Source organism: Diabrotica virgifera, chromosome 5, assembly GCF_917563875.1.
Source record: "Diabrotica virgifera virgifera chromosome 5, PGI_DIABVI_V3a".
NCBI lineage: Eukaryota > Metazoa > Arthropoda > Insecta > Coleoptera > Chrysomelidae > Diabrotica > Diabrotica virgifera.
In genome coordinates, this window is record NC_065447.1 from 95235169 (window position 1) to 95256086 (window position 20918).

The following is a 20918-nucleotide window of genomic DNA, read 5'->3' on the forward strand; positions in this document are numbered from 1 at the left end:
TTAGCAATATCGACCATTCTTGAAAATTTTGACAATACGTTAAAAAATATGGCATTAATAAACCATTGTTGTTTTGCTTATTTTTATTTATACAGGGAGTTGAACTTGTTACGATTTTCATACAAAATTGGTTATAACTTTGTAAATACCCTGTATAACATAACAAACCTACCTTTATATTTTTGTGATGGAGAAGTTAACAGGATTTCGAATTTAAAATAAAATATAGGGTGTTCCATTTAAAAAAACATAAGTTTGGTCTGCCACTGTGTTATCGAACACCCTGTAACATTCTAACTAATTTTGTAATGCGAAGCTCAAAGGTGGCTAAAATTTTTGTTATTAACTTTTATTGCTATCTATTACTATAGCGGAGCTATTGAGCTTTACCCTACTAATCAATCACCCTGTATAAACAACAAAACAGGAGTTCAGTGGAGCTCAATATATAAGCCAGGATATAACCAGCTTATAAAACTGGTTACATTATATGTTACATAAACCACCAATAATAATTAGGAAGTCTTTAGGAAAGCCAAAATTGACGTAAATACATTATATACACTCCAAATAGACTTTTTAGCATTATGGTAAATATCAACATTGCGATGAAACAAACGTGACATACAAATAAGTAAATATTCCTCCATTTTCGTATTATTTAGAATAAAAATAGGAGTAAGAGGTTATTGACTGTTAAGTTCAACTTTGGAGATGGCATCACTCGATGGCATCCGTCAACTTTAACTTTCTGCTTTTAGAAAAGTTACAACTTAAATTGCTCTCGTCGTACGTTCCTTTCTTGTTATTTAACTCTTGTTTGTTCCTGCTTCTACCCGACAAATTTTAAGAAAATATACTCAATTTTGAGATGTGGAAGGTTCATTAAAGTGTTACCTGACGTGGAAAATCTCAAAGCTCGTGAAATAAGCAATTCTGAACTCAATACCGTTTCGCATCTGATTAAGTTTTTCGTACAAGTTGTTTTTACTAAATTTCTATGGTAGATGTTGCACATTAATTAAAATTTTCAACAGCGGTAGTGATCATCTTGGAATATAAATTCTATGTAAATATGAAATATGAGCCTACCGGATAAAGTTTAAAGTTGATATAATTTCTCGAAGGTTGTTGGATATTTGTTTGTTTATTGTCATTAGGTTTAACTACATTACGAAATCTAAACTTCTTCTTTTCTTCTTCCTCTTTGTAAGCAATTCTGCTGGTTCATTAGCGGATTGATGCCTCTGTGGAAGGTTGTTACTCCGTCCTTTGCGCGGTCGGCCGATACTTCTACCGATTGGTGATTTATAGACTTAGGCAAATATGCAAATAAAAAGGTATAAAATATGCGCATAAATATGCAGTATTTTGCGAAAAATACGCATGTTTATCTAGAAAATATGCATGAAATAAAAAAGTTTGACAATTTTTATATGCAGAAATATTTATATATTATGAAATATATTCAGTACATTCCATGTCAAATCACTCAGGCAAAAAATTTTGGATCTCCGATTTGTCTGAAAATTGGTATATAGCTTCTGCGGGACGTAAAAATAAGATATTTAAGGTCAAAAAATCTTCTTCTTCTTTTTTTCTCAAAATGTTATTTTATGCGATTTTACAGTGATTTGGTGTTTATTTAAACAAATTTGCATTTTCTGTCGTAAAGTATCGATGAAAAACATAGTATTTTAATAGAAAGGACTCAAAAATGTCATTATATGGCATTATAACAAGTTATTTTGAATTAAAACAAGGTTTTGATCACATTTTATAGTGTAAAAAACGTTAAAATACCGTTTTTTGCATTTTCCTCTATTCCCAAAATACATTATCATCGATTTGGCTGAAAATTTGCCCACAGAGAGCCAAAAGACTTTAAGTGGTTAGAAGGATTGGAATTATATTACAATACCAAAAAAGTTACATGCAGTAATATCAGACTCAAAAGTATATATTAGTCCAGTCGGGATAGCATTTGACCTTGAATGCCGAGCTGCCCAAAATTTTATTTTTCTGATCTTTAGGGGAGTCAATAGTAGCCTAAATTTAAAATTACGAATGAATTCCTCCGTTACGCAGACATCTTGATTTTAAAGAGAACCTGTTTTGCTCAATATCTCCGCCATTTTTAAATTTTCGACAAAAATGGTAGGAACTGAAATTGTTCCAAATAAATCGTATTTACAATTATTACAATTTCTTTTTAACAATTTTTGTCGTGAGGTCGATATTTTCGAGTTAATTGTACTTACAGTAGACGCCTATATTTTTGACTATAATATTGCATGTAACTTTTTTGGTATTGTAATATAATTCAAATCCTTCTCACCACTTAAAGTCCTATGTTTTGTCTATCTGTGGGCAAATTTTCAGCCAAATCGATTATGATGTATTTTGGGAATGGAGAAAAATGTAAAAAACGGTATTTTAACGTTTTCTACACTATAAAATTTGATCAAAAGCTTGTTTGAATCAAAGTAACTTGTTATAATGCCATATAATGACATTTTTGAGTCCCTTCTATTAAAATATTATGTTTTCCATTGATACTTTACGATAGGAAATGCAAATTTGTATAAAATAAACACCAAATCACTGTAAAATCGCATAAAATAACATTTTGAGAAAAAAAAAAGAAGGAGAAAATTGTTTGACCTTTAAATATCTTATTTTTACGTCCCGTAGAAGCTATATACCAATTTTCAGACAAATCGGAGGTCCAAAATTTTTTTTGCTGCAAAATTGAGTGATTTGAAATGGAATGGCACATGTTATATTAATTGATATGAATGTATGGATTTTACATACTAAGTTTATGCAAATTAATATTTAAGTATTTTAACAAATAAATAATATTATTTAGAACTGCGGTAACAATAAATTATCGATTGCTGTAAAAAATTTTCTAACAAAACTTATGGTTTCTATCTGAGTACACATTGCCACAAAATGAGCAATAATCTTGATCTATATCCACAGATAGCTCTTTGAAAGAAGGTTTTAGCCAAGTTGAAACACAGTTTATTTTCGGCCTTTTGCAAAGCACAATAATTATTCACAAATTACAAAGACACGTGTTCAGGCCTTTAATTTTACAATATCAAAACTGACCATGAAAATAAAAATTTTTACCTTCTGTATAAACTGCAGATTTTGGAACCCTTATATTCGAGGAAAAAATGTGTTAAAAAATGGATATATACAACCAAAATTTCAAATTATATGCACTTTATGCACACTTTTATAAAAATATGCAAACTTTAACATTTTTGCATTTTTTATGCATAATATGCAAAATATGAAATTTGCATATTTTCCTAAGTCTAGTGATTTATCTCTTGCTATTTTGACCACATGTGTCTCTCCTATTCTGTTTATGTGGTTATTGCTTTCTTTTTTCTTTCTATTGAGTGTCCATTCGTTTATACACTTTACAGACATTTTCTCCTAATTTATTTACTCCTCTTTCGACCTCTAAGCGTATTTCCTGTAATTCTCCTCAGTACTCTCATTTCTGCGGTTTCTAGTAGCCTTTGTATTACGGCTGTATCGGGTCTTGTTTCTGATGCATATCCCAAGTAGTACCGAACAGGTTTATTGTCTTTTAAGGACGCTTTAAAACTGTAGAATAAAACTAAATTTAAAACCATTCGGTTTTTAAGTAAACCTTAAGATTGCAATAGAACCGCTTTCAGCATAAAAGGGGCCACTCTGAAAGAGGTCAATAAAACCAGAAATAAAAACCTTCTTAAAACTTTGTTTTCTTAAGCAACTGGTTTTAAAGCTAGTGTCAAGGTGCTTTTAAAACCATGTTAAAAGACACTTGCAACAGTGCAAACAGTTTTATAGAAAACTTAAAAAGGTTTCTTAAATGGAGACTTTTAAAGACGATTTACCATATTAAATGATTCTTTAAACCCATATACTCCATATAGGCCAACAAATTTTTACATGTGTTATGATAGGAACATACACATTTGTAATCATAAAATAATAAAAAGTACTTGGTTATTTCGGACTGTCAATGTAGAAAAACACTTGCGCACCCAACTTTATTGATAATGTTAACAAAAAGAGGTCTAAATAACTCACGCGCCCTAAAATTTCTGACTTTTGGCGATTAAAGAATAAAGATAATAAAAAAATTTAAATCCGAAAAATATTAATTTGAAAGAGAATTAATTTTATCTACAATTTTAATGTTCAGATGTTAAAATAAATCGAATTTATGTCTTTAAGTCGCTTATTTATAATTTTTTTTGTAAGCCTTATATTGGAATCTATCATGGCTTTCAGCATATCCAGAAAGCAATATGGCCGAAATCCAAATAAAACTATTTGGTCTATCGACAGATAATTGATACTATCAAATGGTTTTATTTTATACCTTGCCAAGAGCATATATTCTACATAAAAGCAAGGTTGCATTGGAATTAAAACCATTTAGTTTTAATGCTGCCGTCAAAAATGCCACTCGGATTTAATGTGAATCTAACTTGTTGTGAATTGTTGTTAATTGTGAATCTAATGTTGAATCTAATCTTGTATTTTTCTTTTAAAATGACCAGTTCGTTTATATTTTAAGTACTTGCGACATATTTCCTCCAAACTAACTGTAATTCCCCTGTTTACAACACACTACACCACTGTTTCGCTCTAAATCAAATGGCCGACCATTTTGGACATGAAAGAAGAGGGCATGGGTTTAGTTTTAGTTTTTCTAATAAGAAGCATAGTTTAGTCTATGTCTATACGATAACCAAATTGATTCAGTTAAGAGCGTTTGGTTTTAATATAGCCTACTAATTGCTTTTAAGAAAGCAACTTTAAAGACAACTAAAAAAATAGACATTATAGTCTTGAGATCAAGTAGTTTTAATAATAGGTTTTTTTAGTCATATTAGGAGAATCTTTAAAACTGCTTTAAAACTAAAAGGTAATAAACAAGAATCTAATAAAACCAAACAGTCCGGAAGTTCTTTATTAAAATTGATTAGTTTTAAAGTGAACTGAGAATAAACCATTTTAAAACTACAATAAGACAAATTATCTATTAAGAATAACTAGTCTTATTTGATACTCTTATTAGATACTTTAAAACTAGTGACAAATGCTTAACAGTTTTAAAGTTCTGGCAGTATGTCTACAAGGTAACTTTAAAACCATTATCTTCTTCTTTACCACAATAAAACCTTTATAAACCTAAAATAAAACTAAAATGTTTTTATTGTGCTAATTGGGATGTCATTATTGGTCTTACACTGGCTTTACAAAAACTAAAACTGTAAGGTATAAGTTAGGGTGTTGCAGCCTTATTATCACCATCATCATCCAGCCTTCTGCATCCAATGTTAAACATAGACCTCCCCTAATTTCTTCCAGTTCTGTTGGTCTTGGGCTTCCAGCAACCAATTCCCAGCAACCCTTTTGACGTCATCTGTCCATCGTGTAGGTGGTTCTTCTCTTGTGTCTGCTTGTGGTCTTCACAATGTAATATTTTGGGTCCACTTTCCGTCCGTCATTCTAGCTACATGGCACTCCCAATTCCCCTTCATCCATGATATTCGCTCTATGATATCTGTGACACCTGCCCTTCTTGTAATTTTCTCGTTTCTAAGACTGTCTCTGAGAGGCAGTCCAAGTAGTGACCTTTCCATTCTTCTTTGGTCCACTCTTACTTTGGCTACTGTGGCCTTGGTTATAACGATAGTGTTTTGGCGCCGTAAGTCATGTCTGGAAGCACATATTGGTCGAAAGTCTTCTTTTTCAGATATGTTGGCATGCTACTCTTGAAGATGCCTGGTAGAGCCCATGTGTGGCCTATGCTAAGGTTATTCTTCTTTGTAGTTCGGCAGTTTGATTCGGATTGTGAATAGAGGATCTTTTTTCCTAACATACATGAATATATATGCTCACATCAGCAACCTTTTCATCATTTTCCCTCAAGTTACGCAACCACGAGATTCGTCTCCTTCCTACCTTCTCTTGCCCTGGATTTTCCCCTGTATAATCAACTGAAGTATGTTGTATCTCTCATTACGCATAACATGCCTCAGGTACTGCAGCTTTCGTGTCTTTATGGTTTCCAATATTTCTAGGAGTATATCCTAGCTGCTGCTAATTCTGCCAAAAAAGAATCCTTTACATTCTAGTTCCACAACACAAAAGAAAATTTCATTTCAAATAATTAGGTTTCAGAAACCGAAATCAGTCTGAGATAATGTGATCGAAAATAAAATAATCAAATTCAGATGTGCATATGCACAGTTTTTTACATTGTAATAATTATATTACTTACTCAATTTAATTAGAACCTGGGTAAATGTAGAAACTTAGCATTGTTTGCAATTATATGCTTTTATGCTTTAAATTCGTATTTTCAATTGATTTTTGTTTAAAAATTTGTACTATTTTTGTTAACTGATCCCTATATATGAATTTCTGTTGGATTTTATAAAAATAATTTACATTTGGTATTCTTTGTATTTTTTAATAAACAAACATGTATATACTTCACAGTGCACTGGTGATGTCAAATATTTTAATAAATATTTTGATAATTTTCACAAAAATGTTTCAATATTTTGATTTGTTTATGTCACATCGATATTTATTTTTAATTATTTTTTTAACTGCACTTTACGTAAAATTTTAAAGTTAGGTATATAAGGTTCTGTTTCATCCGTGATATGTTAGTTTTAGTTAATCTGATTTGTCTTTGAATTATTATGAGGAAACAGTAGCGATCAACAGGTAGCGAAAACCGTTCCAAGATTGCGGCTGTAATTTTGAATATTTTTTCGAGATATTTGGCACACGTATTCGTAATATAATAAAGAATGGCGGTACAGAGCGCAATTTAAAAAATATGTTAATATGTGGAAATTACTCTGTAATTAAATACAATATTAAAAAAACGAGCCTGTACCGCCATTAAGAAGAACAAAAAAATACACTTTCTTCAAATAAACTTTTTTATCCGATGCCTAGATTTTGTGTCATTTTGGAACTACTAAAATTTTTTATTTCATTTGTAGTTCCAAAATGACACAAAATCGGCTAAAAAAGTTTATTTGAAGAAAGTGTATTTTTTTGTTCTTCTTAATGGCGGTACAGGCTCGTTTTTTTAATACTGTATTTAATTACAGAGTAATTCCACATATTATTATATTTTTCAAATTGGGCTCTGTACCGCCATTCTTTATTATATTACGAATACGTGTGCCAAATATCTCGAAAAAATATTCGAAATTACAGCCGCAATCTTGGAACGCGTTTTTGGTACCTGTTGATCGCTACTGTATCACCTTATTTCGATTATGTATACAATATTTTGATTTTAATTATGTTATTTTAAAAAAAAAAAATTTTCGTGCAAATTACCGAGATGTTGGACTGACTCCAACATCGGAAACAAGAAAAAGAAATATCTGGAAATTTAATCACAGTAGAACTGAACACGTTGTTTGTTAAATATGTTTTATATTTTTTATCGAACCTCGTTAAACTGACGTAACGCAACAATATTGAAATGTGAACTACTGACATATCGAAAATTAATAATGAAAAAGCTTCGTTTGTAAAATGGAATTTTGAGAGAAATAAAAACTTCGTTTGTAAAATGGAATAATGTTTATTAAAAACTTTAAATCATCCAAATGAATTATAAAATCTCATCAGAACGTTTCCGATGTTATCAGATCATCGTCAGTGTCATTCTGTGAAGTAGTTGAAACTAGCCCACTAGTTGAATATAAAACTTCAATATTACATGGTTTTTAAATGATACTAAAATTTGTGAAACGACACTAGCTCGATGTTAGCAGATTTTACTTATGGAGCAACATGGCTTCCCTGCTCGAAAGAACAAAAGGGGTACTTATCGTTTGAAGGATACAGACGGAATGACTGAGAATTTTCCTTCAATTTCTAATTAATAATATAATAAATTGTGTTTCTACCTATCCTATATTTATCTCACAGGTTATATGTAGCAGAATTTTGTACAGAAAGGGCAATGGTTCTTTAATGGCCGTATACGTCCTTTTATATGGACAGGCCATTTATCTGTCATCTATATTATGGTGCACATATCAAGTATTACATTGATGCCAATCTCTCCTATTGCGTTTATGGTCTCTGCTGGTAGAACACCAATCCCTGGGGTCTTTTTGTTTCCTAGTTGGTTGAAAGCCTTCTCTAAGTTTGTATGGAGTTGAAGCCTGCACATTAAAATTCAATACCACGAAAAGGCTAGAAGCATTGAAAGGTGGGTTTAACGCAGAATGCTTAGAGTGTCATGGACCTAACGAATCGAACAATATTAGTAACAGTAACAGAGCACTGACAGTAAAGGTAAATCTTCGTACCTTAGCTTTACCATATAATGAGAAATGACACAGAAGAAGAGTAGGTAAAAGGACGATGTCATGGCTTCACAATATCAGAGCTTGGACGGGCATGAACGTTCAACAATTACTAAACGGGGCGCATAGAGAAGATTTTGATCTAGTGATCGCTCTAGTAATGGAGTGAACGTGAAGAAGAATTTTATTAGTTAAAAATTTTACAGGAAACCAGTACTTCTCAAAATATAAACTAAATCTGGTTTTAATTTGTGGTTTAAGAATAATTTTCAAGGTGGAAATGGAGGTTTCCAAGGTGGAAATGGAGGTGATGCTTTTCGAAAATGAAATGCTTTTGTTGTTACATAATGCTGTCATAATTAATTCAGTCGCTATTTATTATATTTATCTCTAATTTAATATACCGGGTCTCCACTTTTCCCCATTTGAACTGCCTATAACTTCTAAACGGCTCAAGATGGAAATATGCGGTTTTCACTGAGATGTTTTATTTTAGTAAAAGTTTTGTTTGAATGGATTGAATTTTTTATATCGCTTTCAATTACGAAAAAAAATTGCGGATATTTGAACAAAACGTTGTTGACTTTTTTAATGGAACACCCAGTATATTTGTGAATTGAAATAACGGTCATTTACTTATCCAGCGATATAACGTTTTTTAAAATCGGTTGTCAAATGACTGAGTAATTAATTTTTAAAATTAGAGATGCAACGTGGATATCACACGACTACATAACATTTGTGATTAAAATAACTATTTTTTTCTTTCCTTATTGGCTTTGGATTACTTGATCCATTCAACCACGATAGATAATAAATTGCTGTTTGCTACAATATTCCAAATATAATAAGATTACGTACATATGCGCACATATAATACTTATGCACGCACATACATACATAGGTAGATACTGAAATCAATAAAAAGCAAAAAAAAACAAAAAGGGGGGTGGAAACATTAAATTGACCGGCAGGTATACTCTTCATTCATGGCCTTAACCAACTTAAATTAATTTACAAATAATGAAATTGACAAAAAAACTAAATGCTAATGGAACGTGGAAAACTAAATAACATTTATGATTAAAATAACTAAGCAAATTGATATTCTGTTATGTGATTTCCAAATTGCATCTCTCATTTTAAAAATTAATTACTCAGCCATTTGACAACCGATTTTAAAAAACTTTATATCGCTGGATAGGCGAGTGACCGTTCTTTCAATTGACAAAAAAATATACTGGGTGTATCATTAAAAAAAATTCAACAACGTTTTTTGTTAATCCGCCTATTTTTTTAAAGCGATATAAAAAATTCAATCCATTCAAACAAAACTTTTCTAAAATAAAACATTTCAGCGGAAACCGCATATTTCTGTCTTGAGCTGTTTAGAAGTTATAGGCAGTTAAATTGTGGGAAAATATAAGTGGACACCCGGTATACAGGGTAGCGATAAAGTATGGAAACACGGTAATTTCTCGGAAACCGCTAGAACGATTTTTATAGATTTTGGTGGGTAAGGGCACAATATAAAGAGATATCCCTCTTTATACTGTGGTAATGGTCTTCTAATCAGGCCGATATTATAGTGGTAATTACATTGTTGTCAAATCTTCCGTTTCTCTGAAAATCTAATGAACTTTCTTATTTTGAATGGAACAACCTGTATATTTTTTGCGTTTTGCAGTCCTTAAGAAATTCTGATATTTTTCATGTTATCTTCCCTATACCTAATGCTATAATTTTGGAGTTATTGCTACATTTTAAAAAAAATTTAACAAATTATAAAAATCAATTTTTTCGGTCCGGGTAGACATTATTTTAGCATCTTTGGATGATTGGAAACAAAAAAGGTCTTTTGTCATTTTCCTCTTAAGGTAATCGTTCCGAGTTATAAACAATTTAAAACTGACGATGACGATTTTTAGGTTAAAACACAAGTAAAACATATTATTTTTGAAACTATGAAGTGCCTAAATTCAAGTTCAAAGCTTATTGTATCAGCTAGTGGTAAGTGATTTGGTCTTATTTCGTTTTAACCCACCGGTTTTTAGTTGTTAATGCAACCAGATCGCCCGTTCTTTCCTAATATGCGCTTGATTAACAATTAAATAAACAACAAAATAGGAAGGACAGAATTCCTCTCATTGGCTGTATACCATAATAAAAAATTACTAAGGAAGTAAAAATCTTCTCTTGGAGGTAGATGGTATACAATTTATTAAATTTTTTTTATTTTAATAAATTATATACCATCTACCTACAAGAGAAGATTTTTACTTTCTTAGTAATAAAAAAAACAATGTTTTAGAATAGAACTTGCCAAAAATTCTTATAGGGAGCTGATAGAAAAAGGTTTGAACTTAAATTTAGGTACTTCGTAATTTTAAATTTTGAACATTAAAAATCGTAATTTTTCGATTTTCTTCAGTTTTTAATTGTTTATAACTCTAGAGGAAAATGACAAAAGACCGTTTTTGTTCCCAAGGATCCAAAGAACTTAAAAAAATATCTACTCGGGCCGAAAAAAATTGATTTTTATAATTTGTTTAAAATTTTTTAAAATAATTAGTATTTCTTAGGGACTTCAAAACGCAAGAAATATACAGGGTGTTCCGTTTAAAATAAGAAAGTTCACTAGGTTTCCAGAAAAACGGAAGATTTGACAACAATGTAATTACCACTGTAATATCGGCCTCATTAGAAGACCCTTACCCACCAAAATATATAAAAATCGTTCAAGCGGTTTCCAAGAAGTTATACCGTGTTTCCATACTTTATCGCTACCCTGTATATTTATAAATACTTCTTCAGTATTAAACCTCATCTCTTGTTTATTCAGATTTGTATTTGACCATTTTTCTATGACTAAGGTCATAGAGTGTCATAGGTTAGTTACTTATTTATTTATTCGGGAAGACTAAATTTCGCTTAAAATGAAAGGTTGCGCTGCGAGGAGATGATCAGCTTTGGAAATATGGATTATAGACTCGGAGTTTAGCATAAATAAATTAGTGAGGCTAATTATTAGCTTGGGATTATGTCGCTAAACAACGACGAATTATTGGTTAATGCGCTTTTTATGATTAATGCGAGGTATGAGAGACGTTGAATGGGGGAGATATATAGAAAAGTTTAAATGAGACAAGATAGTGAGAACTAATATGTTTGACTTAATTATCTATATAGACAAGGCGAAAACGGCGGGTCCGTTGGGAAAAATATTCCCATGAGATTTTTTTGCATATTCACATTCGTGAGATATCCCATAATAAGGTTCAAGAAGTCGCCCACGTGAAAAGTGGTTCATTTTTTTTAACAATTTTTTTTTAATCAAATGGCAAAAATCAATATTTTTGGCTCGGACATTTTTTTGGGGGTTTTCTGGATAATTCTGGATAAAAAGGTCTCTTATCATTTTTCTCTAAAGTTGATTGTTTTCGAGTTATAAGCAATTTAAAATTGAAAAAAACGAAAAATGGCGATTTTCAAGGCTTAATAACTCGGTTAAAAGTTATTATTATAAAAGTCAAAAAGTGACTAAATCAAAGTTTAATGCCCCCCTACAAGATTCTTAAGAAATTTTTGTCATTATTTTATTACTAAGCTGTTATTTTTAAGTAATAATATTGAGCGCCATGCACGTGGTAGCCGGCCGTAAATGCTGAGTGCGAGAGAGATGCCACTCCGGCAGTCCAATTGTGCATCTTACTTGCACTCACATTTACGGCCCCCTACCACGTGCATGGCGCTCATTATTATTACTTAAAAATAACAGCTTAGTAATAAAATAATGACAAAAATTTTTTCAGGATCTGGTAGGGGGGGGGGGGTGGGCATTAAACTTTGATTTAGTCAGTTTCTGACTTTCATAATAATAACTTTTAACCGAGTTATTAAGATTTTAAAATCGCCATTTTTCGTTTTTTTCAATTTTAAATTGCTTATAACTCGACAACAATCAACTTTAGAGAAAAATTATAAGAGACATTTTTTATCCAGAATGGTCCAAAAAAACCTACAAAAAAATTGTCCGGGCCAAAAATATTGATTTTTGCGACTTGATTAAAAAAAATTGTTAAGAAAAATTTGGCCCACTTTTCACGTCGGCGACTTCTTGAACCGTATTCTGGAATGTCTCACGAATGTAATTATGCAAAAAAATCTCATGGGAATATTTCCCCAACGAACCCGCCGTTTTCGCCTCTTCTAATATAATAAAGAAAAGAAAATTTACAAAAACTTGAAATGTGAATGTGAATACAAAATTAAAATATAAAAAATATGAAAAATACAACCGTAGTCACGTGTTTCTAAATCATTAATCGTCATCAGTACGGTATAGCCAAGTTAGAAAAAGGAGCAATTTAAGGAGTTAGAAAAAGGAGCAAGTAAAGGATCACTACAGGGTCCAGAGCACGCCAAATAGAATTCTATTTTGCTGACGTCACAAAATAGAATTTCATAATGAGAGAATCGACGGTTGCTAGGCAACGTTACGTCACTAAAATAGAATTCTATTTGGCGTGCTCCCGCACCAGGAGCAATGTTACCATTTGCGACAACAATGTCAGAAGACCCCACCTTTGAGTGCGACGACTAACACAGTCACGTAGTTAAAACTACCTGAGGAAAGAGAGGCCAAAACATATATAATATAAAATACATATATAAAAGAGATGGAATGCAACCGTAGACACGTGTTTCTAACTTATTAGTTCACATTGCGAGTTTTTTGGCAACGATCCGGCGATTTTACCGGCGGTCACCGGAGCACCTGGTGCCCACGGTCGCCGCTGATGTCCGTCATCTTCTGGAGTTTCGGGGGTTTGCGGCAATAAATTTATACAAAGAGATTACTAGGGGGTTTTTGGGGTTGCTGTACACGAACATGCCATCAGAACAGACCCTCGGAACACCTAGTATCCAATGTGACTGATATGCACGACATCTTCTGGAAATTCTAGGCTATCTGACACTAAATTGATAGATTACTCAGGGGGTTTTTGGGATGCTGAACACGAATACACCGTCAGAACCGAGCTCCTCCGAACACCAAAAACCCTCGAAATTCCAGAAGATGACATGGATATCAGTCACTCTGTGGCACTAGGTGCTCAGGGTTTCGGTTTTGATATCATGTTCGTGTACAGCAACCCCAAAATAACTCCGAGTAATCTGTGTGTATCATTTTAGTGCCGAAAAACCTTGAAACTCCAGAGGATAACGTGCCTCAGCATTGACCCTGGTCACCAGGTGTTCCAGGGGTCGGTTCTGATGACGTATTCGTGTTTTGCCATGCCAAAATCTGTTTGAAACCCTCGAAACCCCAGACGACTTGTCTTACCAGTAATCCTGGGTACATCAGGAGTTGGTTCTGATTGCTTATTCGTGTTCAGTGACCCCCCAAAACCCTCGAATAACAAAATCTGGCCCTTAATATACCTACTTATTTTGACATGTTTATGCACTTTTGGATGTATTTTATGCACTCAATTTTCCTTACGTCATCCTGACTACAATTCAAAAAGTCTCAAGTCTGTAAGTGCCGTATTTAAAAATCGATTTATTTACGGTGCTTTTAGTGCTAAACGACCTGGCCTAGTTAAATCAAATCATTTGGACAAACTGAATGTATTTCCTACTACTACTATCGGTTTATAGCATTCTCCGACGCCTTCCGACTCCTAACCGCCATTCTTCTCTATTTATCCATAGCCCTGGAGGATTTCTCTTTACTCTAGATATTTTTCAATTCCCTCCCTCTAGCTTCTTCTCGGCCTGCCTCTTTTCCTTCTCCCTTGTGGTGTCCACGCCGAAATCTGTTTAGGGATCTGTCATGTGGTATTCTCTGTACTTGGCCGTATCATATAAGTTGTTTTATTTTTATGTCATTAACTGTTGTATGTGTAACTCACATCATTTTTCGTTTTCTCTCATTTGGTATCCGATCTCTTCTTGATTTGCCTGCTGCTCTTCTCCAGGAGTCCATTTCTGTTACTAGTAATATTTTCTATGTTCTTTGTTTCAGTGGCCGAAATTCACTGCTATATGTGATTATACTTTTAAGTATGGTATTTTATATGAGCTGTTCGTTCGCTTTAGATCTTGTTTGGTCCCACAGAATGCAGTTCATCATGGATATGGCTTTTCTACCCTGTATGTTTCTGTCTTTTATAGCATTATCGAATGTTCCATTTTGAGTTATCTTCATGCCCAGTTACTTGTATTCATCACAGTGTTTAATTTCTACCCCATCGTCCAATGTAATGGACTGATTTGTCCCTCCAATACACATGTTAACTTCGAGACCCCATTTCTTATATTCTTATAAATATTAACTTCCACATTTCGAAATGTGCTGTTATAGACGCATCTTACGTATATCCTGGGTTGACCGAATTACCAATGTGGAAGTCCTGCGTAGAATGGGGAAAGAGTGTGAAATTCTCATAACCATAAAAACAAAAAAATTAGAATATCTAGGACATGTAATGAGAAATCAAGAACGTTACGGCCTTCTCCAACTGATTCTCCAAGGGAAGGTAAATGGTAAAAGGGGACCGGGAAGAAGACGCATTTCCTGGCTTCAAAATTTACGTAAGTGGTATAACACGACTACCACTGAATTGTTCCGCGCTGCGGTAAACAAAGTCAAGATAGCCATGACGATCGCCAACATCCGGAACGGATAGGCACTTTAAGAAGAAGATTAACTTCCGCGTCATGTAACTCAAGTCGTCATCATCCCGAGCAATCAAAATTGGGTCATCAGCAAAACATAGAGTGTATAGTGTTGTCTCGTCATTGAGAGGGATTCCCTTGCCATTACATTTTCTTTTCCACAGGTTTAGTGCTTGTTCCAGATAAATTTTGAAAACGGTATGCGAAATACGCAACCCCGCTTGAAGACTGAGTGTATTTCCATGAAATTAAACAAGGTTTAATTTTTATTAGATAATAACTTTTATTAGAACTATTTATTTTACAATGTATATGGGAGGAGAAAACAAGTACCGTAATATTAAAAGTTGTAGAAATTGATATTGCTGGTTGTCATCTTTGTCTATTGGAAATGTTTTTAAATAATTTTGTTATCTATTTTTGAGTTACTCGTAATACCCATAATTCAGTTATGAAATTCGAAAATTAGTTAAACTATAATATCGTCTATTTATTATTAGTCCTGTCGCCAGGGGGGGTACAACGGCCTCCTTAATTCAGATGGACTTACCCAAGTTTTTTTTATATATTTTGACCCGCAGAATACGAATTTTTTGGGTAACAGTTGATCCGGATGTCGATAAGATTGTTATAGACAAAGAACTTGAGGAATTAAATAACAGCGATTTCTCGCAAAACAAAACATATTTTTGTATTTTTTGGGTCATTTTAAGCAAAAAATATTCCTACAAGTTTTTTCGTAGAATGCATAGTTTTCGAGATAACTGCGGTTGAACTTTCAAAAAATCGAAAAATTGTAATTTTTGAACCCTAATAACTTTTGATTAAAAAATAAAGTAGCAATTCTGCTTACTGTATTTGAAAGTTTAAGTCAAATTATATCGGTTTTGATTATTTGCATTGCAAAAAATTTATTATTTTATTGTTACACAAAGCTATAAACACCTAGTATATGAGTGATGTTTTCTATGATTTCTCATTTAAAATCGAACGAGTAGGTAGAGTAGTTACAAGTGCAAGCGAGGCAATTTCTACGTAGCATGCGTTAAAACGTATGTATTAGGCACGGGAAACACTATGTGTTTATAGATTAGTTTAACAATAAAAAAATTAATTTTTAGCAATGCAAATAATCAAAACCGATATAATTTGACTTAAACTTTCAAATGCGGTAAGCAGAATTGCTACTTTATTTTTTAATCAAAAGTTATTCGGGTTTATAAATTGCAATTTTTCGATTTTTTGAAAGTTCAACCGCGGTTATCTCGAAAACTATGCATTCTACGAAAAAACTTGTAGGAATATTTTTTGCTTAAAATGACCCAAAAAATACAAAAAGATGTTTTGTTTTGCGAGAAATCGCTGTTATGTAATTCCTTAAGTTCTTTGTCTATAACAATCTTATCGACATCCGGATCAACTGTTACCCAAAAAATTCGTATTCTACGGGTCAAAATATATAAAAAAAACTTGGGTAAGTCCATCTAAATTAAGGAGGCCGTTGTACCCCCCCTGGCGACAGGACTATATCGTTTATTTCATTATCTGTTTATTTCATTATCTTGAATAATCCTGTTGGAAATAAAACACTACCAATTGGTGTCGAGCGTTGGTTTGAGTTTGAGTATTAGAATTGTAGTATTTTACAGAACGTGAAATCTCGACTGCCATGATGAGTCTGGTTTTGTATTTTGTTACAATTAATGTAACATGCTTGATTGATCGTAAGTTTAATTAACTTCTTAAATATATTTCGAATTCTATTTTCGAATTAATTTTTACAATAAACACTTCCGTCTATTATAGTAGCAGTAAACACTGCCAATTCTCTGTAGATTTAAATTGAGCAACTGATGTGTTTGTAAGTATTATAGCTTTTTTGATTCTTTCGTTACCATAATGAGTTTTCAAGTTTCTCTTATAGGAAAAAACGTATCTTGGTTAGGGCGCAAGCCCATGTATTGAGGTTTTCTTGTCGGCCTTTGAGTTGCCTGATCTATTTTCTGGTCTGGCTGCTGCTGGTGAATTTTTAAATTTTTAGTTAAATTATTTAATACATGTTTGTAAGTCAGAGCTTTGAATTTTCATTCTACTTTTTGTTTTCTCGTTGTAAAGTTGATATTTTCCTGTATAGTGCAGTCACTTAAGATTTTAACCTCCGATTTCGGTGAACCATCGATTTTCATGAAGATTGGTGAGTGGTTAGAGGATACCTCAAGGAACAAAGATGACATGATGCCAACTTGCGCTTTTACCCTGGGGGTGGATGCCACCCATTCTAGGGGTTGAAAATTGTTTTATTAAAAATAATCAAAACTTTCTCGTAAGATCAAAAGATTTTAATTTTTCGTAAAAAAATGCATGTTTTAAAGCTGTTTTCACGCATAACTCAATAACTGTAAGCTTTTACAAAAAAGTTATTACCAAAATTGAAGACAATAAAAAATTGAATACACTCCTCACTTAAAGAACTAAACTAATATTAATTCAAAGTGAGTTGTGGGTAATTCAATGTAAATTTTTTTCGACGAGTACTCAAATCTAAGTATTCAAGCTTAAATAACGGGAAAGCGATACATTTTATAAAATATACGTCTTATATACTTTTCATAGTATTTCAGATTACCTATCAAATGAGCTCCAGAAGATGTTAATAGCATCAAAATTAAGCAAGTTTTCGAATATTTTAGGAAAAAGTGAAAAATAAAACATACGTCATTTCCACAAAATTTAAAATTTATAGTAATCCTTACAAATTTTTTTTTACATTAGCATATGTAATGATTTCAATAAATTTGACCGGTTTAGAATGCATATTTTTGAAGAAAAGATATAATTTTAAAAAATCAGAATTTTTAAAATTATCGTATTTTTTATTTTCTTTTGATAATAACTCCAAAAATACTCAATATACGGAAAAAATGATACATAACTAAATTTTACTTTTTCTGTATCAAACATTTTACCTGCTTTATAATTTCTTTATGGTAAAAAATAACCGAGATAGAAACGTTTCAAGCTTAAATTTTGCTGTGAGGACCGTGTAACCGGGGACATTAAACCTTTCGTTTTTATCTATAATTCACTTCTGCTTAACACTATAAGGTTTTTCTAGTAAGGAGTTCATTTCTTTTTTTTTTCTACGAGCGTGCAAAAATGTCTACTTTCGCGCACGCGTTTTAGTTTAGAAAGTTTTACTTTTCCGCACGCGTTTTACTTTTCCGCACGCGTTTTTCTTTTCCGCACGCGTTTAGATATTTTAATATGGCCTTAAAATAATTATAATACATGCAATAAACTAATATTTAGATATTATTTACTATTTTATTTCAAATGTATCTTATTGTTTCCTGTTTTAATGAAATTAACGCGATTATTTCATTCATAGGAGATTCTGACCAATAGAAAGCTACAGAAATCTAAATTAAATCGATAATTTTTGATAATTTCCCGTCGTCAAGTATATTACGTCAGATGCCCTTCGTTGCTACGAAAAAATACATTCAGTGACATTAATGTTTAAATGGCAATTAATGTTTTAAAAATTATAAAAGTGATGACTTTCAACCGTCAAATTAATATTTATAACAACTGTTTGTTTAATTGTACTAATTTGTACTTACCTAAATAAATTACAATCAAATTGTATTATTTCATCGAATTGACAATTCGATGAAATAAAATTATTTTGACATACCTAATATTCGAAAGTCAAATCGGTAGACAATAACAGTCGTTTTGAATCATCGTCATGGAAACCAAGATCGTCGTCATGTTAACTAATTATATTAGGTTTGTTCTAGCAAACAGTCAAACTAGTCAGAAACCGTTAGCAAACAGTTGGTTAGTGGATAACATAATACAGTCACCAGTGCTATCCCCTCTACTCGCGCTGGTCCACTATTCGCTGATGGTTTCAAACCGTTTGAAACTGATGCTAGAACAAACCTATTGAAAGTTTGGTTTTGACAACCTTGTCAAATAATTAATTTGTGTATGTATTTTCATATTAATTAAATTAATTGATTAAGATTTGGTCATTTTTGAAGTTATACTTCTTTACCGGCGATAGAGGGTAAATTTTTATATGGGAAAACCCAGTGTGCGTCTTGGAAGAGTGTTGCCATCCTATACGCTAAAAGCTGATTGGCTCCGCCATCTTTTGCTCAGATTTCCGGATTGATATGGAGAGGGTAAGGGTAAACAGATGACAGATGATCAGTTGTTTTGGGCTATTGTTTATTTAGCGTTTACTCTGGTTTAACCTCACTTAAGTTGGTGCTAGATTGAGAAATATTAACTTACTATTTACTATTATTAAGGTTGAAAAATGCCTGCCTGTAAGGTAAAAGGTTGCCGAAGTCGATCGGGGATAGATAATGTGAAAATGAATTCTTTCCCAAAAGAATCAGAACGACGGACAGTGTGGATAAAAAATATAGGGTTAAAACAAGATCCAAGCAAATATGCTGTTGTTTGTGAAGTAAGTTTTTCAAGTAAAATTAATTAAGTATTTGCGTTTGATGCATTCTCTTTATAGTATTTATATCGTTAAAAAATATTGTATTCAATTTTTGAATGTTTAGGAACACTTTACTTCTGACATGTGGGAAAAAGTTAGACAAGATGGCAGCAGAAAATTAAAATGCAATGCTGTACCAACAATATTTAGAGAAGAAAGCGAAAGTAACTAATTATTTATATTTGTTTTTTGTTTAGTCACCAATTTAACACCTATAGATATTTGTATAACAAGAGAGCAAAGTGCTACTTTTCCTCCCAAGAATAAAGTTTACTAGTTTACTACAGTAATCATTCAAGGGAGGAAAAGGCACTTCTCCCATGTTATAAGGCGGGTTGACATTACTAGTGAATAACGAACGTGGCTCACGCTTACATATTTTGTCCATGCTATTGTTAGATATTTTATTGTCTATTTTCAAACTCGAGCAGTACATTTGTATCTATGCATTGCAGAAATACAAATGTACTGCTCAAGTTTGAAAATAGATAATAAAATATCTAACAATAGCACGGGCAAAATATGTAAGCGTGAGCCACGTTCGTTATTCACTAGTAATGTCAATCTGCCTACACATATCATTTTCCTCCTCCCTCAAACAAGTCATTTTTTCATTTTTAAATTATTTATGTAACTGTTGGTTGAATACATGAATCATAATTGAATATACTTCGTCCAATTTATTTCACCTAAATATTTCGTGTTGGTATTGTGTTACAAGCTATGACACGGATGACATGCAACGGTAAGTAAATTGGACGAAGTATACACTAATTTGTGTATTCAATCAAGGATATAACTAACAAAATTTATTAGAGAACTATAACTAACAAGTAGGTACAGTATAACTATGTATCAAATTATTAATGAAAAATTTTTAAATAAAAATAACAATTTACTGTTTTTTACCATTTTGCAAAATACAGGGTGCTCTAGAATAAACTTTGAAATGTATGGATACTTACCTAATAGAAAATAGAATAATAGTATAGGGTGTCAATAAGTTATTTCATCGATGACATAGTATGACGTCAACATCACTTTTACTTTTACTCCCTAGGGATTAAAAGTACTTTGTTTCCCTAGGGAGAAAAGTATGACTATGCTCCCTACAATGAGGCCAGGAAATGTATACTTTGGATAGAGGTAGGTGGAAAAATGTGTTTTATTCAGTTATTGTGATTTGTTTCTTACAGACAATATTCAAACAAAATGTCCTCTACGTCAGACTGATCAGGATTTTAAAAATGTGTCATATCAATCAAATCAAAAAATTTCAAAAATTGTTCCTGTAACCATTTTTAGTGGAAATAATAATAGTAAAACAAATAAAATGT

General features: G+C 32.2%; 2 protein-coding genes across 2 annotated transcripts in view; both read left to right on the forward strand.

Moving 5' to 3' along the window:
- LOC114333014 (protein O-mannosyl-transferase Tmtc3) overlaps positions 1-20918 on the forward strand; it is a 1018587-nt gene that overhangs the window by 428941 nt on the left and 568728 nt on the right. The window lies entirely within an intron of this gene.
- On the forward strand, positions 19303-19933 carry LOC114333015 (peroxynitrite isomerase THAP4-like). The gene is made up of 2 exons (XM_028282828.2): positions 19303-19542; positions 19646-19933. The coding sequence occupies exons 1-2, from the start codon at positions 19390-19392 to the stop codon at positions 19751-19753; spliced, it is 261 nt and encodes an 86-aa protein (XP_028138629.2). The 5' UTR covers positions 19303-19389; the 3' UTR covers positions 19754-19933.

What these genes read in the sequence shown, in the direction of transcription:
- LOC114333015 (XM_028282828.2), top strand. Translation starts at nt 19,390, where the DNA reads ATGCCTGCCTGTAAGGTAAAAGGTTGCCGAAGTCGATCGGGGATAGAT. An exon ending in AATATGCTGTTGTTTGTGAA is followed by an intron (nt 19,543 to 19,645) that starts GTAAGTTTTTCA and finishes TTGAATGTTTAG; the next exon opens with GAACACTTTACTTCTGACAT.